General features: G+C 43.6%; 1 protein-coding gene across 1 annotated transcript in view; it reads right to left on the reverse strand.

Annotated features, from left to right (window-relative positions):
• SLC13A1 (solute carrier family 13 member 1) overlaps positions 1-24,030 on the reverse strand; it is a 77,585-nt gene that overhangs the window by 32,915 nt on the left and 20,640 nt on the right. The window contains exon 8 of the mRNA XM_040411718.1: positions 64-218. Within this exon, the coding sequence (XP_040267652.1) occupies positions 64-218 (155 nt within the window). The remainder of the gene's footprint in view (positions 1-63; positions 219-24,030) is intronic.

Here is a 24,030-nt window from a genome sequence, read left to right on the forward strand (position 1 = left end):
ATGTGAAGTGGTTAAGGAGTTAAACTATAAAAAAAAAAATCATATGAATAAAACTAGGCTTACGTTTGAAACTGTTCAGCAAAAATCAAGTTAGTCGATGTTCCAGTAATGGTGGTAAGTCCTCCAATTGTTGATGAATATGCAATGCACAAACACATTGCTTTGCACATCATGTGGTCCTTTTTGCTTCTGTAGATTTTTTCTGTTGCTGATTGAACCTGCAAAAAAAGAAAAACAGTATGCTAAATCTTAACGTATGAAAATAACTCTGCCAACATTGGAGACTGATTATACTTTAAGGCCCCATTGGTTTTGTTTGAAAAATATATTACTGCTTACCATATAGAATGATGAAAGCAGGTAGGTATGTGACAGAATCATTTTATGTAATATTTTTTTTGCAGTTCTATTCAATATGTTCATTACACCTCAGATAAACAAGAACGAGGCTGGAAATTTACCTTAATTTTGGAAACGTCTTTATTTCAACACAAAAATTACAGTTCTGACTGCATAGACTACATTACAGTGTAGAGGAATTACTTTTTCTTACTGACAAAGCTCTCTACTGAAAGAAGGCTTTACAGGTAATTTTCCATTTTTGAGATGACGACTAGGTGGTTCAAAAGCAAATTACAGTAGGACTCTGACATGGTAACAGAATAATCATCATCAATTTATTGTTGTCCCAGTTATAAAATAATATGATGTTATTATGCTGGCTTATGCCAGTGTGTATGCAAGTCAGGTGGACCAAGCAGCAAGGACAGATACTTTGAAGGGACACTGTATAGTCACTGACTATTGGGCAACGTTGCAGTAAAGCATGTGCTTTCATTTGAGAACTGTATGACACTAGTCAAATGTGCACTGTATGACTCTCTATCTGGACTTTGTGTGGCACTTTGTATGGGAGGAATTTATCATGAGGTAAATATTTGAATTCAGTTTTGCTTGAGTCTGTGTTGGAGTACTTTATGACACATTTATGTAATGTCACATGTTTGATAAATTTGTCTTATCCTTAAACCTAACACTTTTGTCTAGAAAAGTTACTCCAGTTTTCCTACTCCACCCTCCTCTTGGAGTGAGATTGCAGCTTTTTTTAAAAGTCTCAGTGCTAAATCTGCAGTGATAACCATGCCCACTTTCCCACCCATATTTCAAAACTGAAGTGAGTGGTGTAAAAATTTAAAAAAGTTGTCATAAATTAGACGCAGCATCTGGCAGTCCGTGCATCTACGCAGATATCTACACCAGGCCCTGGCATAGATTTCAGTGTTCCTTTGCACCAGAAAACTGGCGTAAAATATAATAAATGTGGTGCTGCCACTTGCCCCACCCTTGCCATGCCCCCTTTTTGGGAAAGTGGTGGGGCTAGCAGAGAAATGCCATTTGTTCAAAAATTTCTGTGAAAGTTAAATGATAAATCTACCCTGAATGTATTATTTTTGTTAGAGCTGCATGACATTATGGTGTCGTGGTACAGTACTGTATGTACTATAAGTACTTTGTGGCACAATCTAGTCATTATATGTCCTACTTTCTGGAGACTGTATGGCACTATTTAGCTGTTTTTGTGTGGCACTGTCATGTGGCATCATTTGAGCAAAATCTGAGCTTTTGCCCTTGGCATACCTCTGGTCTACAGCCATGTTATAGTTTGGTAACTTTGCTTTGGGTTAGCTATTTCAATTCGGTACACATATCATATATCTCGTCCTTAGGCTATTTTCACATTGCTAACTAAACCTCAGGCTAATGCACTTAGCAGATGCCAGTGAGTAGCACCCTTAAACCCTCTGTGCGCTCTGAATGGAATATCTAAGTCTGCATCACTATTCCATGCAGTAATGAAATGGAAAGCCTAGTAGAAACCACCAAACGGAGGTGAAAAGAAAACTCTTTTGGTCTCCATCAATGGGAGCTTATAGGTATGTTTAACATATGTGCCTGGAGCTTTCGCAGCTCGTGCGGTAAGTGTGCACTGCAGACACAGTGTGAAAAGACCTTTACTCATTTATGAAGAAACAATCTGATAAAATTGCTATTGTTCACTCCCAACTTTCCTTTTGCAAACTTGTTTTTGCTTGTACTACAATATGTAAAAATCTTTTTTGATAATTTTATTATTTAGCTACCATTATTCATTCTATTTATCTAATTCTTAATTTTATTCTGTAAAAACAACAGTTTTTTCCAACGCAACTGATAGAGATATGTGCAGTAGAAAAGGTAAAATGTGAAATAAATGAAAAGAATAAGTTCTGTTGGTTCTGTTGTTTTTCATTATGATGTAATAGAACTAAAACAATACTCTACCACAGAGAAACATGTATTTTGGTAATCTGACTACCCAATTTGAGTACAGACAGACAATACATAGCAAAAAAATGTAATACAGTGGTCCCTCAAGTTACCGTGGCCTCAGGATACAATTTTTTCAACATACAATGGTCTTTCCCAGGCCATCGTAAGTTGAAACTGACCATACAATGTCTCAGACTCAGATGCAACCAGATATTGGTCTAGTAGATCCTCCGTACAGTACGGTATGATACTACATCTCCTGTACTGCTTTTTGTCTGTGCCAAGGTGAGCTGTTCCTCTGGATGTCAGGTGAGGGTGGCTCTATTTTATTTTTCTGGTACATTGTATGCTATACAGGACCCTGAAGAAGATCCTGTCCTCTTCATAGAAAGTGATTTACAGCTTGCACCATCTATTCTTGACTGTTATATGTAAGGACTTACTTTATATTTTAGTGATCTGATAAAAGCAGTAAAGGGCACAGTATAGTTCATCTAAGTCAAAAGTGGGTAGTCACTTGCTTCAATTACATTACTGCTTTATCTATGGATAAGGTCAGGCAAAGGTTGTTAACCCTTAGACCATGGACCTGAAGCAAGCTGTAATGGGCAGGGTTTAGTTCACCTATCTAGCGTCAAAGGTGGGTAGTCACTTGCTTCAATTACATGACTGCTTTATATATGAGTAATGTGTGCACATCATGCTAATAGCAATCTACACGTATACCCTGGAGTCATGAACAAAGATAGGATCTCTACCTCTCAGACATTTAAGGCATATGCTCTGGAATACCCCTTTAAAGGGGCTATGCAGGTTTTGAAATGAATGGCCTATCTTAGAATAGGCCAACAATATTAGGGTGCATTCACATCACCATTTAGCTTTCCGTTCTTCTGATCCGTCAGAGAGCCATTTCCGTCTCAGATCCGTTTTAGACAGGAAAAATGTCCTGCATGCAGTACTTTTTTTTCCGTCTAAAAAAAACTGATCTCAGACAGAAATGACTGAAACGGATGACAACTGATGCAACAGGATCTGTTTTTTTTTTACTGGATCCTGTACTGCATGCAGTACCTTTAGTCCGGCTGCCTCTCTTGGTGCGCTGCCATGCTGCTGCCGGAACTCCGCCCCGCCCCTATTATAGTCAATGGGGACGGAGCGGCAGTCCGGGGGCACAAGTGAACTAGTGGCAGGACGGATTCGACAGGCTGTTCACCTGCCGGAACAACCTGCCGGAGTCCCCTGCCGCTAGTGTGAAACTAGCCTTACTGATGCAGCAGTTTTTTTTACAGGATCCTGTTTTTTTTCCTTCTCTCTCTTCTTCTGTACATTTTGTAGCAGCTATGCTTAGTATTGCAGCTTTATCCGATTTAAATGGGCTTTCCGGGTTCAGAGCTGAACCCGGACATATCCCCATTTTCACACAGGCAGCCCCCCTGACTTGAGCATCAGAGCAGTTCATTCTCCGATGCTCTCCTTTGCCCTGCGCTAAATCCACCCAGCAGTGAGCCCGGTGACATCACCGGCACTGATGGGTGGGCTGTAGTGCTGCCCTAGCCTGTAAAAAGGCTAGGGCAGCACTAAAGCCCGCCCATCAGAGCCGGTGATGTCACCAAACACACTGCTGGGCGGAAGCAGTTATTGTAAATAAAAGAGCCCTTGCCCTGCGCGATCCAGCGCAGGGCAAGGGAGAGCATCGGAGCACTTATTCTGTACTCCCACTATATGCTCATATTGCTCCAAAGTCTGGTACATTTTCAGAGCACATATTTATGAAGCAAAAGAGTAATCCACATCCTCTTGCTTATCAAGGCAGTGTGACTAAGTGTCCGAACAGCTCATAGTAAGCCTTAGCCAACCAATAGTTGGTATGGAGTCAGAGAAAAGGATCTATCTATCTATAAGTTGGTGCAGGTCTAGACAGCCTAAGTTTATGTTGTCTATATTTTAGACTGTATTCGTATATTTTGTATGTACGAATACATATTCGTACATACAATATATTTTAGACATGTATAATAATAGCACATTTACTTTATACTTATATTACTTTTTACCAGTTTGATGGATATATTTATAATGTTGTGAATTCTTCCTGACCCTGTAGTGAATTCTTCCTGAACTGTAGTGATAGTGATGTGACTAAAGTTCAACAGACTTGTCCGGAAGGAATTCACAACTTCATGATGATGCTGCGAATCCACTTCAGATAAGCAGTTTTTATAACAGAAAATACAGCTTCCACATGTAGCATGTTTCCCTCAGTGAACATGCTGGTCTAAACTAGCCTAAGTGTCCAAACTGCCAGAAATAGTCTTTACATATACTGAGCTACTGTACCAATAGTCTGAAACTTGAATTTGGAACCATGCAAATATTGAATATACAGAACTAAACAGTACTTCTAGGCTGGAGCTACACGGTGACAAGTGTCGCGTGACATTGCACCTAATGATTGTCAATGGTCTTTGAAAGTAACAAAAAATCCAGACTTTTATTCCGTTGACTTTACTGTAAATAGTGTGTGACACATGATCCGACTGTGAAATGGTTGTGTTTTTACAGCCAAATTACAGTTCTAAAATAGTTGTGTGACAGCAAGTTGCAGACAAGTTGCCTTATAGCGCCACCCTTAGAGAGGGCTGAATTTTTTTGCGATTCTAGGGTCGCGATTGCGGCATCCTGCGAGTTGCATTGTGACCCCATTCATTTCTGTTGCTGCACTGCTGCACTACGATCCTTGGGCGCACAACAGCTGTCTCACCTAAGATCGCTGTGTAGCCCCAGGTTAATTCATTGTGGATGCATTTTGCCCAAGGGCAACATGATCTAGAAACTCAATTACGGTATTTTCCACTTATAAGATGCATTTCTTTCCCCATTCAGTGCATCTTATAAAGTGAATACTTGTGAGCACTTCTATTATGAAAATGCTCACTGGTATGCAGTAGGTGTGGGGAGTGGTGACTGCAGCACTGCTAGCACTGTCTGTACTCACCGCTCCCTGGTCTTCCTCCAGGCACCACACTGCATGTGTCCTGACTGGGTACAGCATCAGGACATAGTGCGCACACTATGACCTGATGCTGTATGCAGTCAGGTCACAGTGCAGCGTGACACGGAGAAGATCAAGGAACAGTGATTGCAGGAGAAACCACCAGACCTGAAGAGTGGCAGCGGAACAGGAGAGGTAAGTTAATTTATGTATTTTTATCTTTGATGGGTCTCTGATTTGAGCTCTCATGAGGGTCTGGCATGGGGGTCTGAACTGAGGTTTGACATGGGGGTCTGATCTGATATGGGGGTCTGATCTGAGGTCTGACATGGGGGTCTGATATGATATGGGGATCTGACTGAGGTTTGATATGAGGATTTGATGTGAGGTCTGATAGGGGGGGTCTGATGTGAGGTATGATATGGGGATCTGATGTGAGGTCTGATATGGGGATCTGTTGTGAAGTCTGATATGGGGATCTGATCTGAGGTCTGATAGGGCGGTCTGATCTGAGGTCTGATTTGAGGGTCTTTTCTGAGGTCTGATAGAGGGTTCTGATTTGAGGTGTTATGCAGGGATCTGATTTCAGGTCTGATATGGGGGTCTGATCTGAAGTCTGATGAATATTGGGGGTCTAATTTGGGGGTCTGATGAAGATTTGGGATCTTTTCTGAGCTCTGATGAAAAATATTTATTTTCTTATTTTCCTCCTCCAAATCCTAGGTGTGACTTATCATCCAGTATGTGTATTAAAGAGAAAAATATGGTAAAATGGAGAAGCAGCCATTTTACAATCTACAATAGAAGCACATGGCTAGGGATAGGACCTGATTTTGTGGTTGTATCCTAGTGTGTAATTTAGTGATTATCAGTAGTGTTGAGCGAACAGTTCGAGCATAGTTCGGGTCCGTACCGAATTTTGGGGTGTTCGTGACACGGACCCGAACCCGAACTTTTTCGTAAAAGTTCGGGTTCGGGTTCGTCGTTCGGCATGTATTTTGGCGCATTTTGAAAGGCTGCAAAGCAGCCAATCAACATGCATCATACTACTTGCCCTAAGATGCCATCGCAGCCATGCCTACTATTGGCAAGGCTGTGATTGGCCAAGTGCAGCATGTGACTCAGCCTCTTTATAAGCTTGTGCGCACGTCGGGACGTGCTCACTCCCGATGTGAATAGAACAGGGATAGACGCAGCTGATGCTAGGGCGAGAATAGGCAGGGATAATTGAATAACTGGAAGCAAATTTCTCTCCTCCACCTGTGATTCATCTGAACAACTGCAGCTGAGCTGCTTTTTTGATAGGGATTGGCTATTTTTAGAGTGGCCAGAGTGATTTTTCCATCCACATGTACCTGGGCTGACCGCCGGCCGCCATTTTGCGACTTGTAGTGCTGCAGCAGAAGCTGCCACAGTGTGCATTCCAAAGCTCCAAACAAGTCAGACATCTACACCTGGGATTCAGACCAATAGCGATTTAGCAGCACAGTCCAAGGCTATTTTTTTTAAAGGTTGTGCAGACCATTTTGTGGCACATGTTACTGGGCTGATAGGCGGCGGCCATCTTGGGACTAGTGCTGCAGCACAATCTCTCCCAACGTCCATTAATCACTTGTAATAGTGGTCTGTGCCATAGAAATCCTACATCAGGGACTTGGGTGTGCTTGTGTCACCCCTACTAATACCAGTCCACCTGTAATCCATACAGTGAAAAGCCATAAAGTATTCCAGTGAGGGAATTTTTTTTATTTAAAAAAGGCCAAGTTAGTTTATCTGGCGTTCAATATACTAGATACAGTTAGGCCTGCGTTTCATACATCTGGAATTAGCAAACTAATGTGCTGGGGTTGGGAAAACATATATGTACCCATACTAGAATCTGTCAAAGAAAGCGGTACTCACATATAACAGTCATTCCATCTGTAATCCATACAGTCAAAAGACTGAAAGTATTCCAGTGAGGGAATTTTTTTTTTATTTAAAAAAGGCCAAGTTAGTTTATCTGGCGTTCAATATACTAGATACAGTTAGGCCTGCGTTTCATACATCTGGAATTAGCAAACTAATGTGCTGGGGTTGGGAAAACATATATGTACCCATACTAGAATCTGTCAAAGAAAGCGGTACTCACATATAACAGTCATTCCATCTGTAATCCATACAGTCAAAAGACTGAAAGTATTCCAGTGAGGGAATTTTTTTTATTTAAAAAAGGCCAAGTTAGTTTATCTGGCGTTCAATATACTAGATACAGTTAGGCCTGCGTTTCATACATCTGGAATTAGCAAACTAATGTGCTGGGGTTGGGAAAACATATATGTACCCATACTAGAATCTGTCAAAGAAAGCGGTACTCACATATAACAGTCATTCCATCTGTAATCCATACAGTCAAAAGCCATAAAGTATTCCAGTGAGGGAATTTTTTTTTTATTTAAAAAAGGCCAAGTTAGTTTATCTGGCGTTCAATATACTAGATACAGTTAGGCCTGCGTTTCATACATCTGGAATTAGCAAACTAATGTGCTGGGGTTGGGAAAACATATATGTACCCATACTAGAATCTGTCAAAGAAAGCGGTACTCACATATAACAGTCATTCCATCTGTAATCCATACAGTCAAAAGACTGAAAGTATTCCAGTGAGGGGATTTTTTTTATTTAAAAAAGGCCAAGTTAGTTTATCTGGCGTTCAATATACTAGATACAGTTAGGCCTGTGTTTCATACATCTGGAATTAGCAAACTAATGTGCTGGGGTTGGGAAAACATATATGTACCCATACTAGAATCTGTCAAAGAAAGCGGTACTCACATATAACAGTCATTCCATCTGTAATCCATACAGTCAAAAGCCATAAAGTATTCCAGTGAGGGAATTTTTTTTTTATTTAAAAAAGGCCAAGTTAGTTTATCTGGCGTTCAATATACTAGATACAGTTAGGCCTGCGTTTCATACATCTGGAATTAGCAAACTAATGTGCTGGGGTTGGGAAAACATATATGTACCCATACTAGAATCTGTCAAAGAAAGCGGTACTCACATATAACAGTCATTCCATCTGTAATCCATACAGTCAAAAGACTGAAAGTATTCCAGTGAGGGGATTTTTTTTATTTAAAAAAGGCCAAGTTAGTTTATCTGGCGTTCAATATACTAGATACAGTTAGGCCTGCGTTTCATACATCTGGAATTAGCAAACTAATGTGCTGGGGTTGGGAAAACATATATGTACCCATACTAGAATCTGTCAAAGAAAGCGGTACTCACATATAACAGTCATTCCATCTGTAATCCATACAGTCAAAAGACTGAAAGTATTCCAGTGAGGGAATTTTTTTTATTTAAAAAAGGCCAAGTTAGTTTATCTGGCGTTCAATATACTAGATACAGTTAGGCCTGCGTTTCATACATCTGGAATTAGCAAACTAATGTGCTGGGGTTGGGAAAACATATATGTACCCATACTAGAATCTGTCAAAGAAAGCGGTACTCACATATAACAGTCATTCCATCTGTAATCCATACAGTCAAAAGACTGAAAGTATTCCAGTGAGGGAATTTTTTTTATTTAAAAAAGGCCAAGTTAGTTTATCTGGCGTTCAATATACTAGATACAGTTAGGCCTGCGTTTCATACATCTGGAATTAGCAAACTAATGTGCTGGGGTTGGGAAAACATATATGTACCCATACTAGAATCTGTCAAAGAAAGCGGTACTCACATATAACAGTCATTCCATCTGTAATCCATACAGTCAAAAGCCATAAAGTATTCCAGTGAGGGAATTTTTTTTTTATTTAAAAAAGGCCAAGTTAGTTTATCTGGCGTTCAATATACTAGATACAGTTAGGCCTGCGTTTCATACATCTGGAATTAGCAAACTAATGTGCTGGGGTTGGGAAAACATATATGTACCCATACTAGAATCTGTCAAAGAAAGCGGTACTCACATATAACAGTCATTCCATCTGTAATCCATACAGTCAAAAGACTGAAAGTATTCCAGTGAGGGAATTTTTTTTATTTAAAAAAGGCCAAGTTAGTTTATCTGGCGTTCAATATACTAGATACAGTTAGGCCTGCGTTTCATACATCTGGAATTAGCAAACTAATGTGCTGGGGTTGGGAAAACATATATGTACCCATACTAGAATCTGTCAAAGAAAGCGGTACTCACATATAACAGTCATTCCATCTGTAATCCATACAGTCAAAAGACTGAAAGTATTCCAGTGAGGGAATTTTTTTTATTTAAAAAAGGCCAAGTTAGTTTATCTGGCGTTCAATATACTAGATACAGTTAGGCCTGCGTTTCATACATCTGGAATTAGCAAACTAATGTGCTGGGGTTGGGAAAAAATATATGTACCCATACTAGAATCTGTCAAAGAAAGCGGTACTCACATATAACAGTCATTCCATCTGTAATCCATACAGTCAAAAGACTGAAAGTATTCCAGTGAGGGAATTTTTTTTATTTAAAAAAGGCCAAGTTAGTTTATCTGGCGTTCAATATACTAGATACAGTTAGGCCTGCGTTTCATACATCTGGAATTAGCAAACTAATGTGCTGGGGTTGGGAAAACATATATGTACCCATACTAGAATCTGTCAAAGAAAGCGGTACTCACATATAACAGTCATTCCATCTGTAATCCATACAGTGAAAAGCCATAAAGTATTCCAGTGAGGGAATTTTTTTTTTATTTAAAAAAGGCCAAGTTAGTTTATCTGGCGTTCAATATACTAGATACAGTTAGGCCTGCGTTTCATACATCTGGAATTAGCAAACTAATGTGCTGGGGTTGGGAAAACATATATGTACCCATACTAGAATCTGTCAAAGAAAGCGGTACTCACATATAACAGTCATTCCATCTGTAATCCATACAGTCAAAAGACTGAAAGTATTCCAGTGAGGGGATTTTTTTTATTTAAAAAAGGCCAAGTTAGTTTATCTGGCGTTCAATATACTAGATACAGTTAGGCCTGCGTTTCATACATCTGGAATTAGCAAACTAATGTGCTGGGGTTGGGAAAACATATATGTACCCATACTAGAATCTGTCAAAGAAAGCGGTACTCACATATAACAGTCATTCCATCTGTAATCCATACAGTCAAAAGACTGAAAGTATTCCAGTGAGGGAATTTTTTTTATTTAAAAAAGGCCAAGTTAGTTTATCTGGCGTTCAATATACTAGATACAGTTAGGCCTGCGTTTCATACATCTGGAATTAGCAAACTAATGTGCTGGGGTTGGGAAAACATATATGTACCCATACTAGAATCTGTCAAAGAAAGCGGTACTCACATATAACAGTCATTCCATCTGTAATCCATACAGTCAAAAGACTGAAAGTATTCCAGTGAGGGAATTTTTTTTATTTAAAAAAGGCCAAGTTAGTTTATCTGGCGTTCAATATACTAGATACAGTTAGGCCTGCGTTTCATACATCTGGAATTAGCAAACTAATGTGCTGGGGTTGGGAAAACATATATGTACCCATACTAGAATCTGTCAAAGAAAGCGGTACTCACATATAACAGTCATTCCATCTGTAATCCATACAGTCAAAAGACTGAAAGTATTCCAGTGAGGGGATTTTGCTTATAAAAAATAATATATTTCATTGTGGTGCGAGTTGAATCGCAACAATGAAGAAAAATACTATTAAGGGACGAGGACGCGGTCGTGGTGGTGTCCGTGGAGCCTCTGTTGCTGGTAGAGGACGTGGCCGTTCGGCCCCAGGCGCACACAGTAGGGAACGAACTCCCTCAACTAGCCGGCAGAATGTACCGCAATATCTCGTGGGGCCCAATGACGCTCTTAGGATGGTAAGGCCTGAGCAGGTACAGGCATTAATCGATTGGGTGGCCGACAGTGCTTCCAGCACGTTCACCACATGGTCTTCCACCCAGTCTTCTGCGGAAAGCGCACAGGTGGCACCTGAAAACCAAGCCCATCAGTCTGTCACATCACCCCCAAGCATATCAGGGAAACGGTCTGAGCCACAAGTTATGCAGCAGTCTCTTCTTCTGTTTGAAGACTCTGCTTCCAGGGTTTCCCAGGGGCGTCCACCTAGCCCTTCCCCAGTGGAGGAAGACATACCATGCACTGACGCACAACCACTTATGTCTCCAGATGAAGAGGACATGGGAATACCACCACAGCAGAGTCACCGACTCTCTGATGATGACGAAACACAGGTGCCCACTGCCGCGTCTTTTTGCAGTGTGCAGACTGAACAGGAGGAGGTCAGGGAGGGAGACTGGGTGGAAGACGATGCAGAGGACGATGAGGTCTTAGACCCCACATGGACTGAAGGTCGTGGCGATGACTTTCACAGTTCAGAGGAAGAGGTAGTGGTGAGACCGAGACAACAGCGAAGCCAAAGAGGGAGCAGGGGGCCAAAGCAGACGAGCCGCCGCCCCCAGAGTTCGCCTGCTACTGGACATCGCCAACAGGGACCCAGCCCCACAAAGGCAGCTTCAAAGAGTTCCCTGGCATGGCACTTCTTTAAACAATGTCCTACCGACAAGACCCGAGTGACTTGCACGCTCTGCCATCAGAGCCTGAGGCGAGGCATTAACGTTCTGAACCTCAGCACAACCTGCATGACCAGGCATCTACATGCAAAGCATGAACTGCAGTGGGGTACACACCTTAAAAACCAGGCACTCGCTGAGGCTCCCCCTGCTCCCTCTACCGCTGCTGCCTCGGCTTCCGCCTCGAGAGGAATGTTGCCACCTGCCGAGCAGCAAACAGAGGATGTGCCACCGACACCACCACCACCGCCACCGTCAACTAGCGTCTCCACTATATCACACAGCAGCGTTCAGCTCTCAATATCTCAAACCTTAGAGAGGAAGCGCAAATTCCCCCCGAGTCACCCTCGAGCCCTTGGCCTGAACGCCAGCATTTCTAAACTGCTGGCCTTTGAAATGCTGTCATTCCGGCTGGTGGACACAGACAGCTTCAAACAGCTGATGGCCATGGCTGTCCCGCAGTATGTGGTTCCCAGCCGCCACTACTTCTCCAAGACAGCCGTGCCTTCCCTGCACATGCAAGTGTCCGATAAAATCAAGTGTGCACTGCGCAACGCCATTTGTGGCAAGGTCCACCTAACCACAGATACGTGGACCAGTAAGCACGGCCAGGGACGCTATATCTCACTAACTGCACACTGGATGAATGTAGTGGCGGCTGGGCCCCCGGCGGACAGTTCCTTGGCGCACGTCCTTCCGCCCCCTAGGATCGCAGGGCATCATTCTCTGCCTCCTGTAGCCTCCTCCTCCTACTCGGCTTCCTCCTCCACTGCTTCCACCAGCTCATCCGGTCAGCCACACACCTTCACCACCAACTTCAGCACAGCCCGGGGTAAACGTCAGCAGGCCATTCTGAAACTCATATGTTTGGGGGACAGGCCCCACACCGCACAGGAGTTGTGGCGGGGTATTGAACAACAGACCGACGAGTGGTTTCTGCCGGTGGGCCTCAAGCCAGGCCTGGTGGTATGCGATAATGGGCGAAATCTCGTGGCAGCTCTGGGACTAGCCGGTTTGACGCACATCCCTTGCCTGGCGCATGTGCTGAACTTGGTGGTGCAGAGGTTCATTCACCACTACCCCAACATGTCAGAGCTGCTGCATAAAGTGCGGGCCGTCTGTGCGCGCTTCCGCCGTTCACATCCTGCCGCTGCTCGCCTGTCTGCGCTACAGCGGAACTTCGGCCTTCCCGCTCACCGCCTCATATGCGGCGTGCCCACCCGGTGGAACTCCACCTTGCACATGCTGGAGAGACTGTGCGAGCAGCAGCAGGCCATAGTGGAGTTTCAGCTGCAGCACGCTCGCGTCAGTCGTACTGCCGAACAGCACCACTTCACCACCAATGATTGGACCTCCATGCGAGACCTGTGTGCCCTGCTGCGCTGTTTCGAGTACTCCACCAACATGGCCAGTGGCGATGACACTGTTATCAGCGTTACAATACCACTTCTATGTCTCCTTGAGAAAACACTTAGGGCAATGATGTTAGAGGAGGTGGCCCAGGTGGAGGAGGAGGAGGAGGATGAGGGCTCGTTTCTAACACTTTCGGGCCAGTCTGTTCGAAGTGGCTCAGAGGGAGGTTTGTTTAAGCAGCAGAGGACAGGTTCACAAGTCGCCAGCCAAGGCACTGTACTGGAGGACGAGGAGGAGGAGGAGGTGGAGGGGGACGAGGATGACGCAAGTTCACAGCGGGGTGGCAGCCCAGGCCCATCACTGGTGCGTGGCTGGGGGGATACGGTGGACGATGACGATACGCCTCCCACAGAGGACAGCTTGTCCTTACCCATGGGTAGCCTGGCCCACATGAGCGAATATATGCTCCAATGCCTGCGCAACGACAGCAGAGTTGCCCACGTTTTAACGTGTGCAGACTACTGGGTGGCCACCCTGCTGGATCCCCGGTATAAAGACAATGTGCCCACTTTAATTCCTGAACTGGAGCGCGACCGTAAGATGCGCGAGTACAAGCGCACGCTGATAGAGGCGCTCTTGAGAGCATTCCCACATGTCACAGGGGAACAGGTGGAAGGTGAAGGCAGAGGAGTGGCAAGAGGTCGCCAACGCAGCTGTGTCACGGCCAGCTCATCTGAGGGCAGGGTTAGCATGGCAGAAATTTGGAAAAGTTTTGTCTCCACGCCACAGCTATCTGCACCGACACCTGATACGGAACGTGTTAGCAGGAGGCAGCATTTCACTAACATGGTTGAACAGTATGTCTGCACACCCCTCCACATCCTGACGGATGGTTCGGCCCCATTCAACTACTGGGTTTCGAAATTGTCCACGTGGCCAGAGTTAGCATGTTATGCCTTGGAGGTGCTTTCCTGCCCGGCGGCCAGCGTTTTATCTGAACGCGTATTCAGCACGGCAGGGGGCGTCATTACTGACAAGCGCAGCTGCCTGTCCACAGCCAACGTGGACAAGCTGACCTTCATAAAGATGAACCAGGCATGGATCCCACAGGACCTGTCCCTCCCTTGTGCAGAGTAGTCCTTATTAACTGCCTAAAACATGTCTTGTTGTGCTACGGGCCACTTCTTTATTTGATACAAATTTTATGAAACCCACAGTTGAATGAAACTCTTCTCTGTCTGGGCGCCGGGGCCTAACCAGATGAAAGTGGCCGGTTAAACTAACGGGTGACATGAAGCCATAACCTCTGCCATGCTACCTCTGTCTTCTGTCTGGGTGCTGAGGCCTAAGTCAAATAAAGCGGTCTTCTGCTGTGCTGGGGGATATGAAGCTAATCTCTGACCTCTCTCCTCTGTCTGGGTCCAAAGGCCTAAATCACTGAAAGAGGCCTTCTCCTGTGGTGTGTGATATGATGCCAGAATATGTGCTGTGGGGCCTCTCTCCTCTTCCTGGGTGCAGGGGTCAAATAAACTAAATTGTGGCCTACTCCTGTGGTGGTTGATATGATGCCTGATTCTCTGATGTGGAACCTCTCTCCTCTGTTTGGGTGAAGGGGTCAAAGTAACTAAATGGTGGCTTCTCCTGTGGTGGCTGATATGATGCCAGAATATGTGCTGTGGTGCCTCTCTCCTCTTCCTGGGTGCGGGGGTCAAAGTAACTCAATGGTGGCTTCTCCTGTGGTGGCTGATATGATGCCAGAATATGTGCTGTGGTGCCTCTCTCCTCTTCCTGGGTGCGGGGGTCAAAGTAACTCAATGGTGGCTTCTCCTGTGGTGGCTGATATGATGCCAGAATATGTGCTGTGGTGCCTCTCTCCTCTTCCTGGGTGCAGGGGTAAAAGTAACTAAATGGTGGCTTCTCCTGTGGTGGTTGATATGATGCCTGATTCTCTGCTGTGAAACCTCTCTCCTCCATCTGGGTGTAGGGGTCAAAGTCTTTCAAAGTCGCCTTCTCCTGTGCTGATTGATATAAAGCTGATGGTTGTGCCATCTGACATGGTTGCCAGGGTCTGATTCAATGGGGGCCTACTCCTGTGGTGGGTGATCTAAATGCCTGATTCTCTGCTGTGAAACCTCTCTCCTCCGTCTGGGTGTAGGGGTCAAAGTCTTTCAAAGTCGCCTTCTCCTGTGCTGATTGATATGAAGCTGATGGTTGTGCCATCTGACATGGTTGCCGGGGTCCCATTAAATTGGGGCCTACTCCTGTGGTGGGTGATCTAAATGCCTGATTCTCTGCTTTGAAACCTCTCTCCTCCGTCCGGGTGTAGGGGTCAAAGTCTGTCAAAGTCGCCTTCTCCTGTGCTGATTGATATAAAGCTTATGCTTGTGCCATCTGACATGGTTGCCGGGGTCTGATTCAATGGTGGCCTACTCCTGTGGTGGGTGATCTAAATGCCTGATTCTCTGCTGTGTAACCTCTCTCCTCCGTCTGGGTGTAGGGGTCAAAGTAACTAAATGGTGGCCTACTCCTGTGGTGGGTGATATGATGCCTGGTTCTCTGCTGTGGGACCTCTCTCCTTTGTCTGGGTGCTGTGGTCAAAATAATAGTAAGTGACCTTCTCCATTGGTGGGTGACTTGAAGCCTGATTCTGTGCTATGGGACCTCACTCCAATTAATATTGTTTAATTTTTATTTATTTTATGTTAACTCATCATTTCCCTATCTACATTTGTTTGCAGGGGATTTAACTACATTTTGCTGCCTTTTGCAGCCCTCTAGCCCTTTCCGGGTGTGTTTTACAGCCTTTTTAGTGCCCAAAAGTTCGGGTCCCCATTGACTTCTATGGGGTTCGGGTTCGGGATGAAGTTCGGGTCGAGTTCGGATCCCGAACCCGAACATTTTTCGAAAGTTCGGCCGAACTCGTCGAACCCGAACATCCAGGTGTTCGCTCAACTCTAATTATCAGTCGTATTGTGTTTTGATAATTTTTCTTAATTTTTAAATATTGTGATACTACATATCTATTTCTGGTGACGCTTGTATTATGCATCCCTATGATCAAAAAAGCATACAAATAACTTTAGGAGTTTATGAATGAATACATCTATCTCAGGCTACATGCACACGAAAGTTGTTTTTTTGCAGATAGGATGCAGACCCATTTATTTTAATGGGTCCACAAAAAATGCGGACAGCACACCGTGTGCTGTCCGCATCAGTATGTCCGTTCCGTAGTTCCGTAGCCCCGCAAAAAAAATAGAACATGTCCTATTCTTGTCCGTTTTAGGCATTGTTACAATGGATCCGCAAAAAAACCCGGATAGCATACAGATGTCATCTGTTTTTTTTTTGCGGATCCGCAATTTGCGGACCGCAAAACACATACGGTCGTGTGTATGTAGCCTTACACTGAAAAATCTTCAGTGCCAGTGATTTTCTGAGTACACACAGCTTTTTGTGGCAGTTTTTGATGCAATTTTTTTGAGCCATGGCCAGAAATGGGTTGGAAAGGAATGTTAAATATAAAGGAAAGACATACTTCTTTATCCTGCTGGATCCACTTTTGAAAAAACCCCCAAAAAACTGCATCAAAACCTGCATAAAAAACAGCATCAAAAACACTAGTTCCAGATGTTACTTGGAAGTCTATGTGAAATATTTAAATTAGCACTAATATGTGTTGCATTTTAATAACATTTTTGCATAACTTTTTCCCATACTGCTCTATGGAGGAAGTAACCTTACTGGGGGTAAAAACTCTATAATATGAAAGTGTCAGCCATGTAAAAAAAAAAGCCATTTAAAAATGCCAAGAGCTAAAGCATCTATATGGCCAATAATGTCAAAAAAAATGCCTAAAGAAAGGCTACTAAAAACACCAAATAAGTATAAAGGGAAGTCTGATACTAGTGGCACCAGTAGAGAAGTGCAAGTAAGATTGTAGTTTCCAGTGTAACCCTATTGCAGGGAAATAAAGTATGTGGACAGCTTTAGTGGTCCAAGTTTACAAACTTAGGCTGGGTTCGCATCACATTTTTGTGCTATATTTAATGTATAGGTTGTTTTATGTGTTTCCCTCCTGCAGAGTCCTGCAAAAAAAGCGTATATACTTTAATGTATACGTTTTTGTACAATGGAACGCTATGGTGACGGATGCCACTGTAGGACACCCACCAGAGGCATCCTTTTAACGCATATGTTTTTGTAAGACAAAAACGTGATGTGAACCCAACATCATTCTGCTTTAACTATAACATAATAACTAGAATAGTAAGGGTCCATCTTCACATTACACATATACTGTACATAATATATGCCCTTATACACAAAGATGGGTCTTTGCAGTATGTGGCCTGATCTGGCAAGAGGACTTTAAATTGACAAATATAGATGTAGAAAGCTTGTACACATACATTCCACATGACCAGGGTTTATAGGCAGTATACAGAGTATATTGGGGTATGCAGGGAAAAGTAAGAAGTACTTGGAATGTATTGAAGATGCATAGAGATTTATTTTGTCCAATAACAAATATCAATTCGAGGAACAGTGTTATTGTCAGAAGAATGGTACAGCCATGGGGACTCTTTATTGTGGGCAGTCTAAGTCACACCTGTGCAATATTTATGCTGTCTAATCAGCACCTTGATATGCCACACCTGTGAGGTGGGATGGATTATCCTGGCAAAGGAGAAGTGCTCTCTAACACAGATTTAGACAGATTTGTGAACGATATTTGAGAGTAATTGGTCTTTTGTGTATGTAGAAAATGTTTCAGATCTTGGAGTTCAGCTCATGCAAAATGGAAGCAAAACCGAAAGTATTGCGTTTATATTTTTGTTCAGTATATACAGTATATATTTATATATATAAAAAATTGTTGGCATAAAAGTAATAATAACTAAAAATTTATGGAAAATCAACTAATGAAAATCAGATGTTGCTTTTGAATTGTGGTTCAACAGAATAATTTATAAAGCAAACAAATTGAACTGGCCTGGACAACAATGACAGAACATTTATGTTAATATTTAGTTGCACAATCTATTGAAGCAATCACTGCCAAAAAAGTGATTTCTGTAATTTTGAATGAGAATTCTGCAGCTGTCCACAGGTATTTTGACCCTCATTGTAAGTAAATTGCTGCAGCTGTCTTAAGGTTTGAGGGGTTTCTTCTCTAGACTGCGTGTTTCAGCTCCTTCCACAGATATTCAATAGGATTTAGATCAGCGATCATAGAAGGCTACTTCGGAATAGTCCCATGCTTTACTCTTGGATGTTTTTAGTTCTGTGTTTTGAGTCATTATCCTGTTGGAGGACCCATGACCTGTAATTGAGATCAAGCAGCCGCGTCCATGGAGGTTGGCTGCAGTCCTGTGGACCTTAAAGAGGTTGTCCGGTTTCAGAGCTGAACCCGGACATTACCCCTTCTTCACCCATTCAGCCCCATGAAATGCTACGATGCTTCCCATTGCCCTGCGCTGCATTGCGCAGGGCACAGGCTGTTTCGTTTACATTGACACACTGCTAGGTGCTGCAAAGACTGCCCATTAGTGCTAGTGATGTCATTGGGCTCACTGCTAGGTGGAAACCTCCGCCCAGCATGTCCATCAGAAGGTCGGTACGTCACCGGATCTGAAGAAAAAACCCTTGCCCTGCACTATACAGTGCAGGACTAGAGGGAGATGCTCCACTCATGGGGCTGAATGGGTGAAGAAGAGGTTATGTCCCCTCTAAACTTCTTAATATTATATGTATCTGTAGTAACATCAAGCCCTTACCTTTAACATGTTTGTTCATCATTTTTTTTTCGAATCTCCTGAGACAACTCTCTCCTTAGCTTTCTTTGGTCCACGTTCAGTGTGTTACACACCATGATACCAAACAGCACAGTGACTACTATTCACCCTTTAAATAGACAGACTGACTGATTAAGGTTGAAGACACCTGTAATGCTAATTACAAGAACACCTTATGGTGGGTTCACTCAAGTTTTTACCATTCGTTTAATTTATACGTTCGAGTCTGAAAAAAAAAATTATATAACAGCTTACACGTTTTTTTTTTTCTACAATGAAGCTCTATGGGGAACGGATGCCACGGAGGCATCTATTTAACGTATACTTTTTTATATGTTAAACAGATGGCAAAAACGTAATATGAACCCAGCCCTAGTTTAACATGTCCCTATGGTGAAATTATTTTCAATCTTTTCTGGGGTACCATAATTTTTGTCCATGACATATGGATTAGGTTTTCAAAACCCTATCTGCATGTAGTAGAATAAAAACAAACGGAAATAATGGCATCCTGCAGTTTTTTTTCAAATGCAGAAAAGCTGCGGATATAACATATGAATATCATATGGATATAACACGCAGATTCATGGCAAATCTAGAGGAAACTATCTGCCACATCTGGACTTGCTGCTGACTATGGATATGGTGGGGGACCTAAATTTGTAAACAGCCCACAGCCCATGAAACTCTTTATTTGCCACTGGTCCATGAAATATTTTTTTGAGTGTCTTTTTTTTTGTTTTGTTTACTGCAGAAAATGACATATGATTGAATGGCCTTTAAAGCAATCCTTAAAAGATAGATTCAAAAAACAAGAAATTCACATTTAAACAAATCTATTGGTTTGTTAATGTAAACTTTAGTAACATACAAAGATTCTGATATTGCTCCCCTGTAGTATTATTCACTGGGTGACAAAGGCATTACTAAAGGCAATACCTAAAATGTTTCAGTATAATATAGTTTAAATATTGTTTAAAAAAATTACTGTAGTTTGTAGACTGTAAAATGAAATATCAAATGAAGCTGATAATTAATATGCAGACATTTCCAAACTGGGAGTAATGAGGCCTCTTCTAAAGCCCTAGTTTACTGAATATTATTAATCTTTAGCAGTATGCCTAGTGCTTATAATACTTATAGAACAACCAAATAATAGTGTCTCAGGATATTTAACCTATACAGGGGGGATACACATTCATAGTACTCTTAATGTACATCCTGGAGCCCAAAAATAACCCCTCACTATCTGTAGGTCTGTTAGAACTTAAAGTGGTTCTTCAACTTCATATAGTTTTTTAAACACCCCTTCCAGCCCAGCGGTACTTGTAGAGGGAAACATACTTACCTGCTCCCCAGTACTTGGTTCTGGCTGTGTGTCCACCACTCTCTACACTGCGCTTCAGTCTCCGCATGTAAATTTCCAGCTTGGACGGTGTCATATGCAATACATGTCCTCAAGAGGCACTTTACTGCTGGATTATGTGCTGCTTGGAGAAACGTCATCTCTGTGGCCAGTCACTGGCTGCAGTGGTGCATGTGGCCCCATCCATGCTGGAAGTTTACATGAAGGAACTAAAGCGCAGTGAACACTGCAGCATACCTCCCAACTTTTGAAAGAAGGAAGAGGGACACTATGCATGGTGCTTGAAGTGCGCCGCGGCAAATCTTTTCTGCACTAGGCCATGCCTCTAACTCCACCCCAAGCATAACTAAACACCTAATCCCACCCGGTCCCATAAATTCCCCCACATAGTAATTATTCCCCCTTTATGCCACCACCCAGTAGTTATGTGAGCATTGTGCCCTCTTCACAGATTATGCCCAGATATGTGCCCCCTCACAGTAGTTATGACAGGTATGTGCCCCCCCACAGTAGTTATGACAGATATGTGCCCCCCTCACAGTAGCGATGCCCAGTTATGTGCTCCCTCACAGTAATTATGCCTAGTTATGTTCTCCCTCACAGTGATTATGCCCAGTTATGTGCTCCCTCGCAGTAATATGCCCAGTTATGTTCCCACTCACAGTAATATGCCCAGTTATGTCCCCCCTCACAGAAATATGCACATGGTTGCGCCCCCTCAGAAATATGTCCAGCTGTGTCCCTTCATAAATATGCCCAGCTGTGCCCCCTCAGAAATATGCACATGGTTGCGCCCCCTCACAAATATGCCTAGGGCTGTGCCCCCTCAGAAATATGCCCAGGACTGTGCCCCCTCAGAAATATGCCCAGGACTGTGCCCCCTCAGAAATATGCCCAGGACAGTGGCCCCTCAGAAATATTTCCAGGACTGTGCCCCCTCAGAAATATACCCAGGACTGTGTCCCCTCATAAATATGCCCAGGACTGTGTCCCCTCAGAAATATACCCAGGACTGTGTCCCCTCATAAATATGCCCAGGACTGTGTCCCCTCAGAAATATGCCCAGGGCTGTGTCCCCTCAGAAATATGCCCAGGACTGTGTCCCCTCAGAAATATGCCCAGGACTGTGTGCCCTCAGAGATATACCCAGAACTGTGTCCCCTCAGAAATATGCCCAGGACTGTGCCCCCTCAGAAATATTATTTCCTCTGTACCTACCCATACGTCATGCCCCGATGCTGCTGTCTCTGCTGCGCTGACTGGCTGTGTGTTCTCCCGCTCAGATCCTGTTTCTGAATATTCCTGTTCAACTGCATTTATATTATGACAGCAGTAGCAGAGATGGCGGCATCAGAGAAGTGACAGAGGGGTAAATCTTTCTACCACAGGTTCTGAAGACTCTGGGATTTTCGGAAAGGCCAGAGAATGCCTTTAATAACTGGCAAATAGCTGCGTCATAAATTACTGATATATTCAGAATCTCACTCCTTTAAGGCCTCATGCACACGACCGTTGTGTGCACCCGTGGCCGTTGTTCCGTTTTCCGTGATTTTCTGCGGACCCATTGACTTTCAATGGGTCCGTTGAAAACTCGGAAATTGCACCGTTTGTCATCCGCCTCCGTGATCCGTGTATCCTGTCCGTCAAAAAAATAGGACCTGTCCTATTTTTTTGACGGACAACGGTTCACGGACCCATTCAAGTCAATGCAGACATCCCAACCTGCAAAAACTCATTTCAGGGAGGCGCACTTCTCATTTCAGGGAGGTTTTCTTTTTTTTTTCTTTCACAAACTTTTAACTACATTTTCCAGACATATGCAGTATCTGCACACTTTGCTCTATGGTGTGGAGGACTGGGCTCATTTCCCTGCCCCAAATTGTCATATTTATGTATATAATTAAAGGGATTCTGTCACCACCTATAAGCCCTATGAGCTAAACATATGCTCATGTCCAGGGTAGCATTCTGATTTCTAAAATGGCCTTATAAAAGCTATTTGTGGCTTTATTCTGTGGAAAAACAGGTTTTACTAACCTGTCAATCACTGAATTAAGGTGCCCAAGCAGGGGAGGTCTGTGGATGCATGGTGCCCGGCCGCACGCATCGCCGTTCGTGCCCAGCGCCGCCTTCTACTCCTCAGTGCCACCTCTCCCTCTCCCTCTCTCCTCCCACTTTGAGATCCCGCGAATGCATACAGGCTCAGCCTAATGCGCCGTTGCGGACTGCTGGCATCGGCTTCTTCTTGCACTGTGTGCACGCGCCGAGAAGGGGACACTGCTACAGGTTGCCGGAAAAGGTTTACTGCGAGTAAACTAGAGATGGGAAGTTCAGATCTTTCACATGAATCGGTTCATTTGAATCAGTTCATTCAAATGAACCGATTCATGAATCGAATCTTTGGTTCATTCGCCGAGCTGACAAGAAGCAAGTGAACCGACGCTTAGGTTGCGCAATGCGCATGCGCGGATGCTTCGATTCACTTGCTGACTCGCTGAGTCGGCTCTTGGTCTGATTCAGGAAGTTTATTCTTTAAAACCCTGTGTGTAATTATCTATCCCACTGTAGGAAAAAAACAAGCATCCAGGGGGTGTGAATTTAACACTGGGGTAAATAATATAATTAAAATGGAGGGTTAAATGTGTAAATGTGTTTAAAAAAAATACATCTCTCTCAATAGTTCTATAGCGACTGAATGAGACAGAAGAAGGGATGCCTTTAACATATATATCTCCTTGAGAAGCCAATTTGACCCTAAAGAGTTAATTCAACCTGTAATCTAAACTCTGTGTCCTGTCACTTCTCTTATCTCTCTGCTCTGCTATCAGTAAACCTTTCCGGGATATATTGTTTCACATGGGGGTGTCAGGGAGCCGCTATCTAGACTCCCTGAACGTCCGGGAGACTTGAGATCCCTGTCAATGGGTCCGTGAAAAAACACGGATGCACACAAGATTGGCATCCGTGTCAGTGATCCGTGTCCGTAGGCTACTTTCATACAGACGGATCCGAAGATCCGTCTGCATAAAAGCTTTTTCAGAGCTGAGTTTTCACTTCGTGCCCCCTGCTGCCTGGCAGCACCCGATCTCTTACAGGGGGCTGTCATACGCACAATTAACCCCTCAGGTGCTCTAAGGCCTCATTCACACGACAGTATTTTTTCACGGTCCGCAAAACGGGGATCCGTTGGTCCGTGATCCGTGACCGTTTTTTCGTCCGTGGGTCTTCCTTGATTTTTGGAGGATCCACGGACATGAAAAAAAAGTTGTTTTGGTGTCCGCCTGGCCGTGCGGAGCCAAATGGATCCGTCCTGATTTACAATGCAAGTCAATGTGGACAGATCCGTTTGACGTTGACACAATATGGTGCAATTACAAACGGATCCGTCCCCCATTGACTTTCAATGTAAAGTCAGGAGTTAATATACCATAGGATCGGAGTTTTCTCCAATCAGATGGTATATTTTAACTTGAAGCGCCCCCATCACCATGGGAATGCCTCTATGTTAGAATATACCATTGGATTTGAGTTACATCGTGAAAACTCATATCCGACAGTATATTCTAAAACAGAGGCGTTCCCATGGTGATGGGAACGCTTCAAGTTAGAATATACTACGAACTGTGTACATGACCGGCCTCTGCTGCCTGGCAGCA

The sequence above is a fragment of the Bufo bufo genome, chromosome 1, assembly GCF_905171765.1.
Source record: "Bufo bufo chromosome 1, aBufBuf1.1, whole genome shotgun sequence".
Lineage (NCBI taxonomy): Eukaryota > Metazoa > Chordata > Amphibia > Anura > Bufonidae > Bufo > Bufo bufo.